The sequence below is a fragment of the Hakea prostrata genome, chromosome 2 (genome assembly GCF_041222555.1).
Source record: "Hakea prostrata isolate BN-2017 chromosome 2, UWA_Hpros_2, whole genome shotgun sequence".
NCBI lineage: Eukaryota > Viridiplantae > Streptophyta > Magnoliopsida > Proteales > Proteaceae > Hakea > Hakea prostrata.
In genome coordinates this window covers 53,514,562-53,537,685 of record NC_142601.1, presented here as the reverse complement: position 1 = coordinate 53,537,685, position 23,124 = coordinate 53,514,562, and the positions used below count along the sequence as shown (strand labels likewise).

The 23,124-nt window shown below is 38.5% G+C and overlaps 1 protein-coding gene across 1 annotated transcript in view; it reads right to left on the bottom strand.

Annotated features, from left to right (window-relative positions):
* Nucleotides 1-758: 758 nt before the first annotated feature.
* LOC149024882 (protease Do-like 7) overlaps nucleotides 759-23,124 on the bottom strand; it is a 118,347-nt gene continuing 95,981 nt past the window's right edge. Inside the window, 9 exon segments of the mRNA XM_089145076.1 lie at nucleotides 759-1,485; nucleotides 2,321-2,432; nucleotides 7,757-7,914; nucleotides 8,121-8,336; nucleotides 9,599-9,826; nucleotides 10,081-10,160; nucleotides 10,256-10,426; nucleotides 21,824-21,929; nucleotides 22,093-22,275. Of these exon segments, the coding sequence (XP_089001202.1) occupies nucleotides 1,309-1,485; nucleotides 2,321-2,432; nucleotides 7,757-7,914; nucleotides 8,121-8,336; nucleotides 9,599-9,826; nucleotides 10,081-10,160; nucleotides 10,256-10,426; nucleotides 21,824-21,929; nucleotides 22,093-22,275 (1,431 nt within the window). The 3' untranslated portion in view covers nucleotides 759-1,308.

Below are 23,124 nucleotides of genomic sequence, written 5' to 3'. Positions count from 1 at the left end.
GTTGGAAGAATCAAATGGACCACAATCAAGAAAATTGAAATGCTGAATTGATGCAAAGTTGGAAGAATCAAATGGACAATCAAGACAATTGAAATTCAAGGCTCTAACAATGAATACCTTTACCCCTGTAGCCCTGCTAATTTCTAGCTCTTCAACATTCATCATTATAAGCTACAATCAACTAGCAATCTGTTGGGGGAGAGAGAGAAAAGAAAACCCCCCAGAATTTGTGGCAAAACCTTAGTAGATCAAATCATCAAACAATAGCTAGTAGGCCCAACTCTTCTTTGGGCTTTGGAAATCCCAAATCACATTATGGAGCATATGGAATCCCAAGCAAAATGAAATCTGTTGACATCCTATTTACTGATTATTTGCACAAGCATATGGAATCCCAAGCAAAATGAAACGTAGAGAAGTTTTAAGTTTGCCTACCATGGAAATAGGCACTCAAATCGACATCTGGAATGGTAATTAGATCTCTTCTAGACCAGATTTGAATGGTAATTAGATCTCTTCTGTCGACCCAGTGAAAATGAAGAAGAAACACCATGACCCTTGTAATTTCCTCGCCTCTTCTTTCTGGCTAACCCACAATGAGCTCATTTTGGGAGGGACAGCAAGGAAATCCTATAGAGGTCGCTCACTCAAAGATACTACATGGAAGGCCAAGGCTCTAATAATCATGCCACCCCCCCTATTCCCCTTCTGATTCCAGGCAATTAAAATATCTGAGGAGGAGGAGCGAGGAGGAGGACGTAAAAATTCACTTTTTTGGAGAAATTAAAGGTCAAACTTTTGAGAAAGGAGGAAGAGTTTATAGAGAGTAAATGTAATGGAGTGATAAATAAGTGCTAAAATTCCAACGGTGAATGGTCAAGCTATTTCTGAAAATTGTGTATTCCTTGATATAAATTATAAGTTCCATACAAACAATTTTCATTATTTATCCAAAATTTACCCGATTAATACTAGCCCATGGAAACTCCTCTGTTCTCCTTTGGGTTTGGTTTGTTCTTGGGATATTTTCCCCTCTAGGTGGGGGGGGTCAGGATTGGGGGTACGGAGGATGCTACCTATTCATACAATTTGTACCATTTACATGCAACTAGCAGTTGACTTAGGATTCAGTTATGTCTAGTTGCAACCATTGTTATTGATGTTCCGCTGAGCATGGCATAGCAGCCAATGGACACCACTATCGGCAGTTCTTCTCAAATGCATCAGCAAGGACCAGCTCAAAGTACTCACTTGGTAAAGCTGTGCTTTGTGATGGAAACACACTAGGGAACTTCATAATGGATTCATTCATGCTAGAATGCTGTCCACTGCTTTGATTGTTCGGCGACGCCACACAGCTGTGTCTGGGTCAAAACTCAGCTCCCACGTAGGCCAGTAATGCAGATCCTGCTTTAAAGTTAGCACTCGAGGCTTCCCATTCAGGTGTACTATTTTTATGCGGACAAATTCCCCATGTTCTAATCCCTGTAAATTGATTTGGAAAATTCAAAATGAGAACATCAACTGTATGAAACAGAAACAACACAAATAACCCAGTTAAAAGTACTTGAACCACATGAGATCATGTGACAGTTGTAGAGAATGGTATCCATTAACTACTATAGGTATGTCACTGACAACCAGGGAAAGAACTTGTAAATGATTTAACAAAACAAAGGCCAATCCAAAAGTCAAGTGGAAGTACTGTGGGTTGCTGTCAATAGATAATTACAGAAATGTTGTGCACCTTTTCTCTCTCTTTCTTAAATAATTTTTTTCCCTTTGGTTTGGCATCTGACATGAATCACACCTATGAAACAATAAAATGGATTCTTTCCTTTTGTTCTAGAGTTTTTCACAGATTTAAAGGATGCCAACTGTTAATTGAACCACCTCGAATATATAGTCTCTTAACCAGAAACTGTAGGAGAACATGGCAAACATTTGGCTCACAACCTTAGTTGCCATGCCCGAAAGGAGCTCCATAATTTAGGTACAGTGCAATTTTATCCTTGATGTGAACTCACTGAACTCACTAAATTGAATTGGCTGAGGTGAAGCATACAAATCTGACATGCTACAGGAAAGTTGAGCCGACTCAACTGAGTCACTGACAGGCTCCCCTACCTTCCCCATCCTCAACAGACTACTAAATCCTCTCCATTTCTATTGTCTCCCTTTTTATCTTCCCACTCTCCATTTGACTTGCTTGACATATTATAAAAGAAATAGTTAACACCACCAAAACACTCAAACAAGCCAGCAGTTAGAATATTTATATGTAAGATAAGGAAAATACAAGAATCAAGGGTATACATACCTTTACCACATCAACGAAGGCTTCCAAATCAGAAGTAGGTTTCCCATTTACTTCAACTATCCACTGTAAAGCATATAAACCATATCTATGCACTGGACTCCCATGACACCATCTGTAGATAAGAAAAACAATCATCAATTTGTCTATTAATGGAAATCATTGGACAATAATTCATGTTTGGGAAAATAAAAAAAGTCCAGGCTATTCGTGTCTCTACTTCAACAAAACATGGCAGTCATACTAAACAGTTCATGGAAAAGAAATTGTAAGCTCGAAATTTTGGTTAACTAATGAATCTGAACTTCCATTACATACATCACACATCAAATTGTCTAAAATGCTAGGGTTCAATAACTTAGGTTCTTCAGTGAATTAAAAAAATGCACCACCAAAACCTGGAAAAGAATAGAAGAGGGGTGGTGCTTGGGGGGGGGGTTGGGTAGGTTGCAGAGAAGCTATACACAAGATCCAGCCAAATGAGCCTTAAAAGGGCTGGCTATGAGCCTGAAAACATGCAACAACCCAGGCCTCAGGTATTAACAATATGTCTGTTCTTGGAGAGTCTACAATAGAGCCATGCCAAATCAAATGAAGATTGGGAGTGACATTAAAGAAGATGGAGTCCCAAATCATGTCAAAAGTGTGGGAATTGGAGGTTCAAGTATGAAGATTCGTCTCCATCTCAATGTGTGGGATGACAGCGATGGACATCATCTTGCAGGCTGCATAAAACATAGTGTGGCCAGAAAAACTACTGGGCAACCACCGCCACTCTCAAGCAAGGAAGAAATTTCAGTCGAAACTTGAATTTCGACCCAGGAAAAGGCCGAAATTTTGGTCGAAACATTTGATTTCTTTTTACTGAAGTTTAGAACTTCAATTTTGGGCATCATATGGACTCAAAATGATCTAGATTCTTGCATACTGCCTATTTCAAGCATAATAAACACAATGGAACTACTAGTTTACCGAAAAAATCATTGAAAAGGTAACATTCAAGTATATAGTATATATGAGAAGAATCGAGAATATTACCTAGTACAAGTTTGCTCTATTCCATGTCTCCCTCTTCCCCCTGCACCCCATACAAATGACAATACACATCCTATGATGTTTGCTCCATATAGTTGTCGACGTAGTCAGCAATTGTAGCTTTGTATGTGGCCTCATCCACATACCTAAGATGTCTTGATGGTGGGAAGTTGGGAATCTTCAGATAAGGAATTGGCTTAATTGCATATAGAAGGGTTGGTGGTGACTGTGGTGTAGAGTGGAACATCTACTCAACAAATGAAGAAACACCCTGGTCATCGGTAGGGGCAGGGACACCAAAAGCTCCATAATGACAATAAGGTTCCAGTGGCTGACTCCGATAAGTGATGGTGGGACGAACACCATAAGCTCCATAACCATAAGGCTCCACAAGTGGTTAACTTTGAGTCTGATAGCCAAGAGGGACACCATAAGGTCCATAACCATAAGCTTCATAAGTCTACCCACTAGAACCAACACTCTCCATAACAATATCATATGAGGACTTTGGGGCCTATGCCATCTGGATCCTTTAGAGGTGGGTCTCTGGAATCATCTACGCTCATCAATCTCATAGAGCCCACCAAGCTCTCCGCATCATCTGAAAGGTAAGACCCATATGATGGAGTGTCCTCCGCGCCAGATCCGTGTTGTCTCCCCTTCCCCTTTCTCAAACATGTCGAAGAAATATTTTTGCCTCGAGATGTAACTCCACTATGGTCTAAATCTTGTGTCGCGTGGGTGAACTGACTCCACCACCACCATTAGCCCTTGTCTCCTCTACAATCTGTCTATTGGGATGACCTCCCTCTTCATCCAATAAGGGCTCTCCACGTCCCCGATCCAGTCAACTACTGGGTTATCAGCATCATCCATCTCAAATATGTCTGTCAACTCGATATTGTTACTCTCTTTGTCTATCCCTTTCTAATATGATCCTCCTTTAGTCTCATATTATGGTGTAAATACACAAGGTCCTTTAGACGCTTCACACTTAATTAGTTGTGCCTCTTTGAGTGGATGAGGTTGAAGACGCTCCAATTTCGCTCACAACCAGTGGCAGAACATGTCTGGGAGAACACTTTGCTTGCAATTGTACTCAAGTGGGGTGAGTCACGTCCAAATTACAACCGCCATTCAGTTGCAATAAACATAGACTCCAAGTCATTTCAATATTTAAGTAACCAAATTAAAGATAGAATATAACTAATTAAATATAAAATGAATTAACTTACCCCTGAGGGGCTGATTCCCGTCCCGATATGGCCACAGAACGACCGAAGCTCCTAGTGGCATCCCTAAATGCTGTCATTGAATATATAAATTAAAAAAACAATAAGTCAATAACTAAGTTAATACTTAATAACTTAGTATAAAACTATGAATTGTAATATCAAATCACAATCTCGCCTCCACAAGGATGACTGCTTCTTTAGATGGATCTGGTTCCAACTTCTCCACTACACTTTGAACGACATCTACCAAATGTTGCCTCATCCCAAGATTGTCTTTGTAATGGTACTTGGGATTTAGATAGTATGATGTGTAAGAAAAAGCAAAAATAAGAGGGAATAATCAATACTTAATAGTATGACAATATAATGAAAATTAAATTGATTCCTAAGCTTAACAACTCACTAGCCTTATGTAGTGGATGCTATAATATAGACTCCCCTCTAACTTGGACGGTATTGATGATTTTCTTGTTGCCTTGTGGGTACACTTGAGCAATTTATTGCTTCATCCTATCAACTGCAGCCCATATGTGTGGTAGACTAGGTCTTCTTTGCTGATCTACTATCCTCAACATATACACCACAGCCTTAAGCATCTTCACCACTATCCCCACATTATTCTAGAAAATTGTCATCAAGTATAGTCAACTATGCTCTCCTTCCTCCTATGGATGAAGAACCCTCCCAATTAAACCACTGCTTTGATGCAAACATGCTCCTAAGGCTAGTCTTCTCTCAAAGCTGTGTAGTGCTATTCAATTGGTAGCAAACTTGGTTAAGCCTGGCCTCACTAAGTCACCCTTGTTCTTTATCATTTGTAATGCATAGGTGTGGTTATAGATGAAGGAGCTCGCTTGTCGGGCTTGCTCCATAGTATTCTTCATAAGCTTGACCTTTCCTATGTCCTTTAGCATTAAGTCAATGTAGTAAGCAACAAATGGAGTCCAAAAGAGCTTATATCTGTCCATTAAGGCATCAATATAAAGTCATAAAGTGTATATGTAATGTAATATGTGTTTAAAAATTAAAATTAGTATTATAAGTAGAAGCATGTTTTGATACTTGGAGTTCCGCATCATCTTCAACCCAACTTTCTTGTAGATGGAGCCATTATTAGTCACGATTTGGATCGCATTCTCCACTCCAACCTCCTTCACCACTTGCTTCAATAATTTGTAAATGTATTTTGCATCTTTCTTTTCACTGGATTCATCTACTGGCTTGAGGAACACTATCTCCCATCACAATTCAATACGAAATTGATGATGGATTGTTTAATGGAACCAGTCTAACCATCAACCATCATAGTCACTCCATAATAAGCCCACATGGACTTTAATCCATTAATATACTCATTCAACTCCTTTTTTATTTTTTATTTTTTATTTTTTAAAGGGGCTTTAGTAAGTCGAGGGATAGGGATATTAATATGCCTCAGCGAGAGTCGAACCCACGACCTCTTCACTAAAAGGTGTTGGTTTCAACCACTAGAACAGCTCTGCATTGGCTCATTCAACTCCTCTTTATACTTAGGCAAATAGACATTATATATCTCATTTGGTGTGGGCTTTTGTACACCACTCCCAGCCTTGCCTATCTCCCCAATCATATCTTTATAGTAGGACCCTTGGGTTATTAGTGTTGGAATACTATGGTACATAGCCCATTTGGAGAAAGCCATCCCCACTTTCTCCTTCACACTCCCCCACAAGTGCTTCAACTTTCTCTGCTTTTGCTTAGGCCTCCTAAATATGGCCGGATCATTACAAAGAATCTCAAGATTCAGATTTGTAGGATGTGCTGATGAAGCTCGACCCCTTGTTGGGGCCCCTGGGATAGGAATCTCCGCCCTCACACTTTGACTCCTCTTCATAGGGACTTGGGAGCTACGTGTGCCTCCCATACCTACTGGCCTCAGCAACCTCCTCATGTCATTAATCCTAGCCTGCTCCCTACTCATCATCATCGCCCTCCTCATTTGTGGGACTCTAAGTCAAGGTCACATCCATACTTTCCTGGCTCCTCTGGATCAAAATCCTGCTTTCCTGGCTCTGAAAGGTCATCTAGGCATGCATCCTCGAACTCCTCCCTTTGTGTTCTCTTCTCTTTCCTCTTTTGCTTTTCCCCAGCCAAGTAAGAGGTCGTTGTCCTCTTGACCTCTACAGTCACCCTTTGACATCCTACTACATCCAACTTCCCCCAACTAGATGCACCTTTAATCTAGTGGCGCCACCTCCTCCCATCTGTTTCTTGCAATAATTGCACTCACTCTTCTTCTTATCGGCTGTCAGTGGCCTCCCGTGTTGCCAGGATATGTCTAACATTTTTCAAAGAGAATGCTTGATACAAAAAATACGCATTAAGTATCTTAAAAAGCATAACAATAAGCTCAAAAAATGACATCCATGCTACTCTAAATAATCTCCTATTTTTAAATATGTAACATAAAAAATGGAGAACTTTATTAACTCATCTTGGTTGATTCTCAAAAACCCAACAATGGAAGAGTAAGAGTTGAGAAGGAATGCAAAGGAGTTGCTAAAATGAGGTCAAACGAGGTAGAATGCAAAAGAAATTAGAAAAAAACTTGAAAAAATCTTGAAATTTTGAGGGGCAGAAATTCATGAAACTAGCGGAAACTGCGTTATTTCACAGGTTCCGCTCGAAATGATAGATTTCTATAACACAAGTTGTAATGTTTTGATACGATACGAAATTTCATGTGAAAACAAGTCGATGCCTTCAGAACCATCCCAGAAAAAGATGCAAGAGTGGGAGAGACAAGAATCCACTAATATTTGTAACTGAATCGAGCAATGCCTAGTCAAGTAAGATTTATCTTGGTTTTTTTGGTGGATAGATGAATCGAATTCATGACACTTCATCATAGATCAGGCTACTGACGACTCTGAGGAGCAGTTTGGATTCAGCTCAACCAAACCTGCAAACCCTAGAGAAAAAAATACAAACTAAGTCTGATTCCACTAAATAAATCTAGTAGAAGTTCAAGTTATGCAAACGAGACATGTCTGGCTTCTTGTTAGTGTTGGTTGTGCATCCTAATGATAAAAAGAATTTTGTTCCAAGATTGCTTCCATTTAATGATTGGAATTGAAGTCTTGGTGAACTACTAGTACACTAGATCTGAGTCAAGAAGAAATATTCTCACCTTGCCACATAGACACCATGCCCCTCCTCAGGAAGAAACCCTAGAGCACGCACCGCTGAGTGAGGATCCTGAATTATACATCCACACCAGTTCACCATTCTTGTAGTACCATTGCCATCCCTGGTATCTGTTCTGACAAGAAGTTCGATTTCTCGTCCCTACCAGCAAATGCAACAAAAAAAAGTTTTAGGATGATTCTGTGAACAGTTTATTGCCGCCCACTTATGCATACCAAGCACACCAAGATGATGAGGAAAAAGCTCAAGTATATATCAAGAGGTTTACAGGGGAAGAAAATCTGTCTCCCACTTTATTTTATGAAGTGTGTTGGGAAGAGGGCGGTGAAGAAACTACTGTGCCGTACCTGTCGAAGAATAGTCATATTAAGTCCCCCTTCATTATCACCACATTTGTCTAACTCTTCACAAGCACATTCTATGTCACGGAAGCATGTTATAGGCTCTTTGTTGATTGCTAGAAGCATGTCACTTTGTTCTAGCACTTCCTCAGCTTTAGATCCAGCCAAGCAACCTTTAACACGTAAAACCTGACGCCTTACAGGATCTTTCTTGACTAGAGCCTACACAAGATTACTCATCAACAATTAGTTAAAGACAATTTATCACAACAATGATGGAACAAAGAAGAAAAAAATAAACTTACATCAAAACAATGGGAATGCTGTTTCAGGAAGCAAACTACATTTAATTCTCAAGCACCCAATTTGTTTGCAATATAACTCTCCATTATATGTTCGTGGTTAGAAGTGCTAAAAATTTGGGGGTGGGGAACAACGCTAATGATGTGCAACTATGTAATAGATTAAAATTATCTGCATTATATAAATTGCTTTATGTGATGGCACAGTGCAAGATGCTGAAAACACAAGTGAGTAGCCATTTTGGCCCTACATGATGATAGTTTTGTTTTTCTATTCCTCTATTATTTGTTATTCTTTTTTTTTTTTGCCGCCGGGGGGGGGGTTCTGGAAAAAAAATTAGGAGAAATTTGTTTGTTACTGCTCTTTCTCTTTTTTGTTCTTCGGGATATACTGGGACACCAAAAGTAGCTGAGAAACAGAACAAAAGAAGCTCTAATATGGAACTTACCTATATTGTGACAACAAGGCTGCCATCAATATAGCCAATAATCCAGTGCAACATGATCATACAAAACATATTGAGATAGACAGATTTTTTTGTAAAGGAAAGTTGGAACAAGGGCTGATATGCATGCCTTTTGTGAGATCTAGAGATCAAGTAACTGGCATCTTTACTAAAGGACTGAAGGAAGGAGATTTCTACCCAATTTTGAGCAAGTTGGGCATGATTAAAATCTATGCCTCAATTTGAGGGGGAATGTTGGTTGGTTCGGTTTATTGTGGGTTGGTTTAATTATAAGTTGCGGTTCAAGTTATTATTATTCAGTTGGTTAGTGAGGGTAATTATGTAACTTTGTATATTTCACATTATTATAAATAGGAAACTTAGGGGTCACATTGATTACCTAAGGATTCAATTATTTCCACAATCTCATTTTGTTGCCTTCTGAGTAATGCACAGAGAAGTTACCAGCTTTTTCTAACAAGTTAGCTCACCCATGTATATTGCAGATCAAATTGTTCAAAGACTAGATCCCTGTCAAAATTTCACCCAGCCAACAGGTCAAAGATTTGCACAGAAAGAAAAGTAAATAAGAGATATGATCAAAGCAACAGATCAGGAGAATAAAGCAGCATTACATTCATAATTTAAGCAGATATGAGAGAGAGCTTAGGCATAAAGAGAGAAAAAAAGAAAAAAAAAGAAAAGGGGAGAGGATATCCTGGAAAAGAAATCATACATGGATCCATTCATCACTCAGTCCAAAGCTCCTAGCCTTGGATAGCAAAGTTGGGTACAATTCAGCCTCTAACATTCTAACAAGAGGCATTGGCCTTCTAACACCATTTATCAGCAGCAGTGGTCCCCTGGTGCCATTAATGATCTTGTCAAGGACTTGACTGATTGCATAAATTGGAAGACCTCTAACAAATTGATGATCTTCAGATGTAGTGCAACCATACTTCAGCTGCACACAGGATTTTAGCTTCAGAAAAGTAAAATAATAATAACAAAGGCTGAACCCGGTGCCAAAGGCTTCTGCACAAGTAGAGTCTGGGGCCAATTTTCCTACACAACCTTACCTCAGCAATTTCTGCTGAGAGGTTGTATCGGTACCTTGACGTTAGGCTACAACTGTGGTCCACTGACTATTGCGCCAAGGCCCGCCCCTAGAAAAGAAAAAAAAATAAAAATAATAATAAAGTTACAAAAAAAAGGAACCTGAGTGGAAAAGCTTCCCCAAAGTGCTTGAACCCTTCCACGCTCATCAGTGAGCACACCAGAAAATGTACTGCCAAAATCTGGAGACAGTAATACAACGGAGACAACACAAATTACATGAGGAAGAAGCTTAATTTATAGAGCTGGGACACAAATTCAATCACTTCTGAATTACCAGTATCTAGCTCAATGACTTCCATATTGGTTGCTCTGTAACGTGGGCAATCAGCTGAGCCAATATTGAGGGCTGCACAGGGATTGGTAACAATAGATTTTCTTGATGTAGCTTGCAGGCTTCTACTTAAACCCACAAGATAGACTGAATCTCCTCGACGCAAAGCAGGTTCTGTGATTCCAATGAGCATATAAAAACCCCAAAAAAAGGAATGTTACGAGTTCTTACAGCAAGAAGGAATACGGGCGGCAGAAAACAAACAATATCCATCATACATGTAACCTTAGATTGTGTCAATTTGAATGAAAATCTTAATTGTAGATTTCGACACATTTTGGTTAACAAACCTAAAATATTCAATTTCTGTGGCCAAAAGAAATTTTGTTATCGAACAATGTAGTGGCCCACTTCAGCCAGTTTCAGTCATTTCAATCTGCTTTATCCAAAATGAATGAATATTACATTTTCCCCCTCGCCTTAAGCTGGACAAACAAAAACCCATTTAATAATTAACCCATACTCTTCCCACTTTCAATCTCACTTTAAGGTTCCTGATGTGGTCCTTGATTGATAGGAGGTCAACTAGGATGCAACAGCCAAGATCTCCAACAAACAAGCAGGTTCAAATGGGCCAAAATTGAATTTCTACTTTCTAGTCAACTATAAGGCAAGGGATTCATTCATAGTTCAAAATTTTCATCAAGATCTATAAAATCTTGACAATCCCGACCTAAATGAGACTCGATAGCATACAAGATATGAACCCAGGTCCTCTATGAATCTAGGGCTACTGCTATGGCCCAGCAGCACACCAATAAGTGGAACTCATTCCATAGATTAATTTCAAGCAATGTCATTTTTGGATGGACGGAGGCCCTCTAGTAATTCCGCCCAACAACAAAGGCAGTCTAGTAGTTTTAGACATTCTATTTGAGTTGGTCTTTTAATTCAATAAGGAGCCCAAAATTGGGTCCACTAGTTCTTGTAAGGGTCCAATTACAAGACACAAGTAACTGCTATTTTAGTTCCTAGTGAGAGTTGGTATAGGAGTCCCAATCTAACTAGGACTTCTTTTATGTTATTCTAAATAGGCCCCCCCCTAATTCAATGGAAGGGCTACAATTTAGAATTATATGAATTCTGTTCTTGGCATTTAAGTCTTATATGTGGGCTTGCAGCTGCAACTACTGGTTTGGTTCAATTTTGGTCCGAAAAGGTCCAAGAATTGAGAGGACCTATGGTTCTAGGTGAAGACAAACCAAGATCCTTGCTGTGGCTGAATTGACAGCCTACAAACTCCATCTCTATTCAATCCAAAGCTTCCCCCATCAAGGCACCTGGCAGCCTATCCTATCTTCTTCTAATCCCCCTTTAATATCTTTTTTAGTCCCCAACCCCCAAGTATGATCCCTTAAACCCTAAATTTCCCTAACCCTTAAAATCCCCTCAAACTTCATACACTTAACAGCCTTCATCTCCCCTTACCTTTGATCCAAATTGGGGCAATTTTGCCCACTAAAATGCTAGATATCTGATGCAGGGCAGAAGACATACTATTGAAAGAAGAAGCCCATGTGTTAGGGTAATAAATGGCCTAAGGATGTGGCTCAAATCAGTCCATGGCTTTCATGAGCCAAGCCTACTCTAGTGGGTTAAAGTCAGTCCACATATAATGATTTTCATGAGCTAACACAGACCAGGGCTAGTCTAATATGAATGGGAATTTGATGATTGTGTATTTGTGTCAAAGTCAAAAAAATGGGGCCGTAGTGTGAAAATAAGAAACTTTGTTGTCAAAAAGAGTATTCATTTGTCAAGAGAAGAGTTAGGTGGGGGTTAGCTACTAGTTGGTTGATGCATTTACTATCTATGTGTTCAGGCCCTTCAGGGAGGTTGGGGTTTAATCTAATTGATCCACCTTGCTGTGTGAAGCCCCAGTGTTACTTTGTTTTTCTCATTGTTCTCTCAATTCCCTCGTGTTGTTCCTTCAATTGCTTCATTTATTAACAACTCCAGTTGGCGATCTATTTTCTGTTTTAGTAAACTAACCAGATCAGGCGATCCATTTTGCATCAAACTTAAGGTACCGTTGCTCATCTCTACTTGATCATCTTTAGTTCATCCTATTTTTTCTGGTCGACAGATCTGCCTCCATTATGTGTCTGTGATTCTGTCCCAATTATCATAATGTTGTTCTAAGTTACCCCTAAGGTATCACTCTAGGCTCTTATTTGTCTTTGTGGTATAGATATCCTTTTGAATCTGAAATTCATTATCTGTCAAAGATCTTGTTTGGTTACTGTTTTGATCTTTCAAATATAGTACTACATAATTTGACATCAGATCCATGACAAGGAATGAAAATTTTGGACCATCAAATCACCTGATCCTATGGTAGCAATAATGGAGATGTCTCAACAACTGAGCAACCAGATCAATGCAAACCAGAAGCAAGTTGAAGAGAGGTTCTCAGCAATGGAGGCTACAGTTGCAGCCTCTAGTCATGGCCCACACCTTCATTTAGTGAAGATTCCTAACCAACTCACTTTGCAGCCAATTTTCCTACCTGAAGGAATATAGGAAGAGGGCCCTAAATGATTCTAGTTGTGCAACCAACTTCGTAGAGTACCTGTGAAGTTATTTCATTGGAGAACAACCCACATTCAATAGGCAATGTTGGTGACTCTCAAAAGATTATGCTTGAAATCAATAATACTTAAGGTAAGCATGATCTTCAAGTGTTGTATTATTGGTTGACAGCGTAGGGTGACTATCTTGATTGGTGTGAACTACCGAAGGCAAGGAGGATGAAGCTAGTACATAGAAAGCTAGTTGGATCTGCATGTGAATGGTGGAGAACTCAAGAATATAAGTTAAGAGGATTATGGTAGAGCACTTATTGCCTGGGAGGAGAAGAAGGAAGAATTGAGAGAGAAGTACTTGTCATCCACTTTTTGACAATGACTACAAGATAAATTAAATTCTCGTTGTAAAGGGAATTTGTCTGTTACATAATATACGAAGCAATTTGATAGCCACCCTTCTCGTACAGGTATTATGAGATCCAAGTCTTACCATGTTTCAGATTGGGTTTACGACCTAAATTTAATAGGGCCCTTGGCGTTGTGGATGTGGAGAATGTTAGGTTTTGCTTGGAGAAAGCCCTACATGCTGAGAGTTATAGGCATCCAATAACAAGAGGTTTAGATACTGATAAGGCCCTACTAATATCTTAGAAAATCAATACGAAAATACAAGATTAACAAGATAGAAGCTGGTTTTAATGGTGCCAGTCACCCCCACACCCGAAGGTGTCACTCAGCCAACAGCTGCCCAAGAAAATTCTCCAAAACATTCGATGCCTCTCTATTCAATTTCCCCTCTATTTATTACCCCTCAACTAACCCTAATACTCTCTCTCCTCCACATGGCATCATTCTAGGGCCCTAACACTACCGGCCCCTCGAAATTCACCTTCTAGTGTTAGGGCCCTAGAATGATGCCATGTGGAGGAGAGAGAATATTAAGGTTAGTTGAGGGGTAATAAATAAAGGGGAAATTGAATAGAGATGCATCGAATGTTTTGGAGAATTTTCTTGGGCAGCCGTTGGCTGAGTGACACCTTTGGGTGTGGGGGTGACTGACACCATTAAAACTAGCTTCTATCTTGTTAATCTTGTATTTTCGTATTGATTTTCTAAGATATTAGTAGGGCCTTATTAGATACCAAGCCGGGGGAGACTAGGCGAAACTTTCCAGTACCAACACCTACCACGACAACCCCTCCTCGACTAACAGTCCTACCCGACATGATAAGGGTGACACTCCAACAAATAGTGGCAACCATGCACAATGTTTCAATTGTCAGGAGGTTGGAGATTTATGTTAAGCATTGTCCGCACTGTCAAAAGATCAGCGTTATGGCTGAAGTCGAAATGCAATAGACAAAGAAGATCATGATCAATTTCCTTGTGCACTCGCCGATAGTGACCATGACAGAGATGCATATGATGAAGATGATGCCAACGGTTGCGAAGCTTTTGGCATTCATATAGTCAGCCACATCTTGGTGGCTGAAACCAAAGTAGAGAACTTGCGGTGCAATTGTATCTTCTACAGCTGCATAAAGTCTAGAGACGGTGATAGTTGACGATGGTAGATGCACCAACGTTACTTCAAACACCTTTGCGAAGAAAGCAAACTTGAAGGTGGAGAAGCACCCTCAACCACATTGGGTATCCTTGCTGAATGTGAATACTTTGGAAGTGAATCAGCATTGTTCTGTACTGCTGAAACTCTATAGGTATGCCAAAGAGGTACAGTGTGATGTAATCCCTATGCATCTCACTGATGTTCTATTTGGCTGACCACAGATGAACGATAATGATTTTATGGTTGGGGAAAAAAACAATCTGTATTCAGGTTTAAAGGACTTACACTGTCCTCCATCTAAATTTCCCAGCTGAAATGTGTTAATGAAGATCCTTGAGGACCAACCAAAAGGGCACCATGGAAGATGCTGTTCCTCACAAGGATGGAAACAATGGCTGATGCATTGAGCCAAAAAATACTGCTCTCAAACACATTTTCAGCACATGCAGTTAGCATTGATCAAATACATAACGAGTATGCATCTGACGAAGATTTCACCATGCTATATAAGGAGTTACAGCAGGACTGGCAGCACCATAAATACTTTATGACGGGAATTTGTTTTTGGGAACTTGGTATACATTCCAATTTCTTCCCAATGACATTGCATCATACCGGAGTTACATGATAGAGGTTTGGGATGTCATTTCGGAAGAGACAAGACCATCATGCAATTTACTGATCAATATTATTGGCCTCATAAACAAAAGATGTTGATTGTGTAATCAAGAGATGCCAAGTCTGTCAGCTAGCCAAGCTAACCAAGCAAAATACAGGATGTACTCACCATTACTAATTCCTCATTTACCTTGGATTGATATTAGTATGGATTTCATACTATGAAAGAACAATATGACTTCATTATGGTTGTCATTGATTGATTCTCAAAGATGGCTCACTTTATACCATGTTGTAAAACCTTTGATGCATCTCATATTGCAAAGATGTTCTTCAAAGAGGTTGTACTACATGGATTGCCAAGTAGCATTGTCTTAGATCGTGACATCAAGTTCATGAGCTATTTTTCGAAGACATTGTGGTTGAAAATTGACACAAAGTCACAGATTTCAAGTGCTACATCCACAAACTAACAGGTAGACGGAAGTAGTGAGTTGAAGTTTGGGAAATTTACTGAGGTGTTTGAGACGTGATTATATGAGAAGACATGGTCATCCATCCTTGATATTACTAAGTTTGCTTAATATAGCTCAGTTAATCATCCTATCCCTTATGGGAAAAAATATTTGATGAGACGGAAATAAGGATATCAAATTCCTACCAAACCCCAATGAACCTAAAAAAAGGATAAATAACCAACATAAATTACTTGTTTTTCGAGACCCCGTTATAAGTCCTATCCATATATGTTTTGATTGCCAGTCATACTTGATCCAGTTTTATTTTACTGGATGACATGTTATACTCCATTTGAGATTCTACTTAGAATTCCACCCCGATGGCCTACAAACCTTGTTTCGCTACCAGCTCAAGCGCGCATCAATATTGAAGTTGAGGAGTTTCTCCGCCATATCACAGAGATACATACTGATGTTTGATGAAGAATAGCTCTAAGCAATGATGTATACAAGGCTATAGCTAATTGTCATCAACGATATGTACAATTTCAATCGGAGACATGGTCATGGTTCATGGCAATCCAGAAAGGTTCCAACATGGAGTCAACAACAACTCCATCCAAATTAGATGGGTCCATACAAGGTGCTGAAACGTATTGGACCTTACTCAATTACTCTTATATGCTTGAGCACCAGCTGAAATGAACATAAGCAACATCTTTAACATGCCTAACTTCCATCTTTATATAGGATGTCACTTTGATGATGGAAACACCGAAAAAATGTTGAGGCTAACCCAACTCACGCCACCAATTGAGGTTTTGGATGACTTAGGGCCTGTTTGGTTAAATGAGTTTGGAGATTTCAAATCTATGGAGTCATAATTTATAAAATTAAATGTTTGGTTGTGGAATGAAATCTGTGGATTCATCCTAAAAAAATTTTTGATCGACGTGATTTTTGTGAATGTGCAAATGCATAGCTTTTTTGAAATATCTGGATTTCACCCCTTACCCATAAATCTACAGATTCACGTTTTTAGTGTAAAAAGGTGAATCTCTAGATTTCATGAATCTATAGATTTTTACAACCAAACGGGTATAATTCTCAGATTCATGAATCTAGAGATCTGAAATCTCTGGATTCATGGAACCAAATAGGCCCTTACAAAACCATTTGTTGTGGCACAAATACCATGCTTTTATTGTCAAATGGAAAAATCATCCATGACATTATAGCACTTGAAGTCATGCTGACAATTTCAAGAAACATGATCCCAAGTTGTGTAAGTGTTACTTCTAGTTGGGGAGAATTGAGGTAGGATTGAAGACATACTATCGAAAGAAGAAGCCTAATGGGTTAGGCCAATAAATGGCCAAGGATATTACCTAAATCAGTCCATGGGTTTCATAGGCTAGAACTATTCTAGTGGGTTAAAGTCAGCCCACATATGATGATCTTCATGGGCTAGACCAAAGCCTAGGTCTAGTCTAATATGAATGGAACTTGATAATTGTCAAGTCAATAGAAGGGGCTATAGTATAAAAATATGGAACTCCATTTTCAAAAGGAGTTCTCATCTATCAAGAGTAGATAGTGGTTGAATCAATGTTATGTAGTTATTAGCCAGTAGTTGGTTGATGCATTAAATATCTCTGTCTCACGAATAGGTATAAAAGGAGACTTATGTAAGAGTTTTAGAACTCACTCATAAATTGAAATCAATAGTTGCTTTGCAAGCCATTCTTCTTTATGGAGACGTTTTGTGTTTGATCAAAGTAAGTTGGTGGTTGATCCAATCGATCCACCTCACCATCTAAAGCCTGGATGTTACTTTGTTGTTCTTATTGTTCCCTCAATTTCTTCATTTATTAACAAGTCTGAGTTGGTAGTGTATTTTCTGTTTTAGTAATTAACTAGATTTGTCCATCCATTTTACATCAAAATTCCAGGGTACCTTTGCTCATCTCTACTTGATAATCTTTAGTTCTCCCTATTTCAATTGTGGTCTACAGATCTGCCTCCACTGTGTGTCTGCAATTCTGTCCCTATTATCATAATGTTGTTCAATAGTTACTCCTAAGGTATCACTCTAGGTCTTTGTTTGTCTGTGTTACAGATAATCTTTCAAATTTGGAATTTATTCTCTGTGAAAAGATCTTGTTCTGTTACTGTTTTGATCCTTCAAATACAGTACAACTTAACATCCCAGTGATTTGAAACCTAAAATCAAGAAATCCATAGTTGACATTTAACCATCCAAATTTGATGAAACTTAGCAACCATCTCATAGGTAGCAAGCTGTAAGTTTGATCCAAGTTACATCCAGTCCTGAGCCCATATGACATGCCCCCTCCGCCCCCCAAATAACCATCTTATGAGAATTAGCCCCATATTATGCACCTTTTATGCCCATTTCTCTTTATTCATTTTGAAACTTAACCCAACCACCCCATGAGATCAATAGGATTTTCTACATAAACCAACTATATCCTTCATGATAGCCATAATTCTATTATAGCCCGTAACATAAAACGCTACTCATATGTCATAAACGAACCTATCCTAACCCATTAATTTTGGAGCTTGGAGTTATCTTTGCCATAATCTTGGTTAATGGGCCCATTTGATTGAGGCTATGCCAAAACTTTCCACTTGGACAAGACCAACTTATTAGCCTCTCCTACTGGTACCTTTAGCACCTCCTCTCGTTGAAACCCACACTAGCCTCACTGTCCATTGGCACATGTTGTCTGGTTCAAAGGTCACATTCCACATTATGCTTTCACCTTGTGGAGATCCATAAAGGTCACATAATTGCAATAGGAACTAGGAAGTCATGATAAACCACATTTGCTGAAGTATAAATTGTCAAAAGAAAAATAAATAAATAAATAAAATAGTAAGAAAGAAAACCTCACTTAGTAAATATTGACTTTTAGAGAGAAGCTAAGGGATTGTATGGCAATGATTCTGGCACACTTATTTTGTGCCATTTGCCCATTTTGGCACAGAAGTTGCCAAAATCTTGTATGGCAGACCGGTCCAAAAAAGTGTGTTGGTTCCGCAAAAGTGTGCTGAACCGGGTGTTTGGTATACACTTTGCATGTGCCCAAGAAGCTCCAATTTGGAGCTTCTTGGGCATGGGCACACTTCTGTGTGAAAAGGCGGGGCATAGTTGGGTTCAAACATGGGCAAGGCGTTGATGGAGGGCATTGGTGTCTTTTCACTTGAAAATAGAACATACCCTTTCATCATCCCTAAACTCCATTTTGATTGTGAACCCTCAAACGAAACCCATAAAAGAAGAACGAAAAAGGCGAAAGATCTCGGTGAAGTTGCTCTTAAGAAGGAAGAAGAAGAAGGCGAGTTGCTCTCGAGAACCCTCAAATCTGTCTCCGAAGGTACCTTTAATCTTTGCTTTTGCATTTACAGTTTCTCCACTCCCCTAATTCAATTAGGTTTCTCATTTCTTACAAGCCTGGCCGCCGGTAAGATCAAATCGACTTTGTAAGAGAGTTTAAATAGCGCTCTAGTTTTGAGCCTTGCCGAACTTTCATTAGAAGTTTAACATAGACCGATCTGCAGGGAGTAGTTTCACCTTTGGGGCCTCTTCTCCTAACCCGGCTTTGTAAAGTTTTCCCCTCCCGAGAGGTGTTTTTCCCATTTATTTGTCTTTAAGTCTTCCTTTTGCAGATAGATTTGGGGAATTTCTTGAATTAAATAGTATTGATTGCAATAGTTCATCTCATTTTGGGACACCTTTTATTTAATACTTTTTCGTTGGATGTTTCCTCATCTTTCTCCACGCTTGTCTTTTGTTTAGTGTGGGTTGAATAAATCCCTTTACATCTTTTCTCCTCTATCTTGTTAGCATCTTCTTTAACTTTTTTGAAACTTGTGGTAGATGATTACTTGCTTTCTATTTGTTTTAGGCCTGTTTTCTACCAATAATGCATCTCAATTTCTTTCTTTTATGTAGTTGTTTAATCTAAATTGTTTGTTTGTATAGTTTGGATTCTGTTCATGGGACCTTCATATGCATTCCCAGGATGAATATCTCCATTTGAGAATTTGCAACACAGCTTAGTCCGAGATCGATTGCATCCATCAATGGTCCACATTTTGTTTCTGAAAGCAGTGGCTTCAAAGGTTCATGTGCTACTGTTGATTTATGTGCCGTTAGCCTTTCCTTTCCCTTTTTAGCTGCTATCAGAGCGCTTTGTCTTTGCTCTATCAACAACTGTTAAATTGGGAAGATCGGTAAGAAAGACATAGGAAAGTATAGAACATGCCTATATCTAACTTGAGATGGTTTGCCTTCTTGAAATGGTTGTTAACTTGAAATGCATAAACTCATCTCAGTAGTTTTTTTAATTATTTTTTGTGGTTGGTTATAATCAATTGTTTTGGTATTTTGTTTTTAGATATTTTTTTGTCAGTGTTCTTTCCTTCTTGTGGTATACATATGGTGAAAAATTCTAATCAAGTTATGAGGCATTGACATGATATTGGAAGATTCTTTTTTTCTTTTATTTTATTGCCTTGGTGAATAAATGGCACTCTATTAGTGGTATGTAATGATATCTGTGAACTGTGGATGATTCTTTAAAATGTTCCAAATTCCAAAGAGCATGGTGTGGTTCATGCTTTGGTGGGTGATGTTTTTAAGTGGTTGTGCCATCCATATATTAAACAAATAAAGAGGATGCTTGCCAATGAAAGATACCTGGGAACTTGCCATATAGAAACTGAGACATTGAGTTGGGTATCCTTCTAAGCATGGCTCCACACTGCTCTGTTCTTCTGGTTAGGTTCTATGGGTTTATGGGAATTGATGTTGGAATAACATTGTTCAGATTGCCATTGTTCTCCAATTCTTTAAATATGAGTTGATACTGATCAAACACCTTTTGTTAAGTAGTTGTTATATATCATATTCCAAGATCTCTTACTTTTGTGATGTTTTTTTCGTCTTTAATGTGCTGTCTTGTTTAAACATGTCGTTGAAGGAATTTGGTTCACTGCTCTTTGCAATTTATGGGATTTGTATCAGGCTTGACATGTCTGAAAAATATTGAGTGCAATACAACTTTGTATCCAAGATTTGGAATTAGTCAATATGATCCATGAGGACTTCTCTAAATTCATGTTGGTACAAATGGTAGAATGCTTAACTTGGCTACTTGTTCAGTTAATAGGTTTTGGACTGCAGCTGTAATGTTCACATTAGAAATTCTTATTTATTCCTGTATAAAAGCTTATTTTTATGTTAGAGTTGTGAATACAACTTCATTTATGTTTGTGCAATCATACATTCTTGACTCGTGAAATATATTGAGGAAAGTTAGAGATACATAACATGCTAAGAGGTTCATATAGTTTTGGTATCTATTAGCTCTAGACTTTGGTACATGTCAGAATGAGGTCATATTCATAGAATTCTAGTTTTAGGTACATGTTTAAATTTATTAATTTCCCAGTCCACATGATAATTGTAGTTGTATAGCTTCTAAAGATCATCCTCTGTCAATTATATTTTATATATTCAGTTCTCCTTTGTGTGCATGTGTGTGAAATTTGTAATGGGTTTACACTTCCATCTGACCTTACCTTTAGAGTCTATTTCATCATCAATATAAGCTTCCTTTCCAAGCAAGTACATTGGAAATGTGTTCTTTGTGTCTGGGACTTTTTTAATAAATAATGGATTCCTGTAGTGTTAGATTGTCCTTTCAATATAATAGCTTTTGATGTTTTCATCGAGGTGTTTTGCATAGTAGGGACTCTTTTGGATTGATCCAACATGTGTTTTTGTATGTGAGAATCCTTAGCTCAAATAGAAGAGCACATAGAAAGTTTCTGGGGTATGATGGTTTGATTCAATCAGGATTCATGTTGTTAATTTTCTTCTTGACAAATAATGAAAACCATTTGTCTATAAAATAGATTAAGCCTTTGGTGATCTTTCCTTTGTTTTTTTATGTTCTTAAGTGGTATTTGTATTTAGCTTAGTTTTCTTTTGGTTTTATTAAAAAAAGAAAAAACATGCCCATTTTATACATGCCATACAAGACTATATGCCTATTTTGCCAAAAAAGCGTGCCCATTTTGTGCCAACCATACAAGATTTAAGTCCCTATTCTGTGCCCAATTTGCCCAAATTGGCACAAAAGCATAAAAAGTTCAGTTTGTGCCGAATTGGGCAAATTGGCACAGAATCATTGCCATACAACCCCTAAATCTCTTGATCCATAAAAAGCAGAAGCATAATCAAGAACAAGAAAAACACAGAGTAGTATATAAATTGGGCTTTCAATTTGTGACAGATCAAACGTACCAGGAAGAAGTTCAGCAGCATGTACGGCTGAGGCACCAGCAGCTCCAAGTGCAGAAGGATCATATGCAACAAGAGCATAATTGTGAACCGGGTGAAGAAAGACCACCTGCAATGCCAACTACTGAGCCAAATGTTGGACAGACACATTCTTATGAAACTATTCAAGTCAAATCAAGCCAACCATGGCTCATCCCCAGCTAAGATCTACTATCTTTTTGGGTGAAATTATCCCCCAACTAGGTTGATAAATACCAAAAAGAATCATTTACCTCCCCAGGAATTTCCATCGGAAATGCAGCAAACGACAGCATAACATCAGAAACAGATACAGCTACAGTGTTCCTGTCAACTGCAACCAATCCCATCTGCTGAGAATGATATATAATTACACCAGTCCCAAAAAAATGCTGTGAGTGCACACCATCAACCATACAAGATGATGGCACATGAACCTGCAATTTTTACCCAAATTTGTATGTGTAAATGTATGATGCCAACCAGCTACACACAAATCTTGACAATCTTCTAATAACTTGAAATCCTTGACAACATACTGACGAGAGGTTAATAATTCGTAAGTTTATGAAAAATATTAAAGAAAGACAATAAAAGAAACTACAACACTGTGATGACAATACTTACCATATGGATTGTGTTAAGTGTTTTAACTGGGGCATGCCAACCTCCTGGAAAAACCCTTAGGGGGATAAATCCTCCTTGGTTTCATAGCTCAGAATTTGAATCACATGTAATTCATGGTGCACAGAGATAGCACCATCACCATAAGGAGAATTAAGTAATATCTATTTGATTAGAATCAGGAAAAAATTACCATAACAATACAGCCTTTAGGACAAATATAAACCACTAGGACCCAAAGGAATTGAATACTAGTCATAGCTCATGTGTCTTTATATATGTATTCATAACTGTCATAGTGTCATGTAGCACTCGAACAAGGTGTAGACTAGGCAATTCTAGCAATCATTATTTACTACCAAAACACCAAAGTAGGTGTTCATTTTATGACACTTTGAATGTTAAAATTAAGTTTATTAAGCCTAAAATAAGCTTCCCTTAAGGTTTTCAAGCCAATTATGGCCAGTTTCCAACCAAAACATCAACACCGAGATCTCAAAATCTCAAGAAACTCAAGCAGGTTGAGACAGCTCTTCAGGACCCACTTTTGGGGCCTTGACTTCAGGGAATTGGATACCAGATCTAGGAGTTGATTCTGAGTCCAAAATTTTTAAGGGATATAGTTTTATCTATATAGTTTAATTATAATCATTTTGTAGATA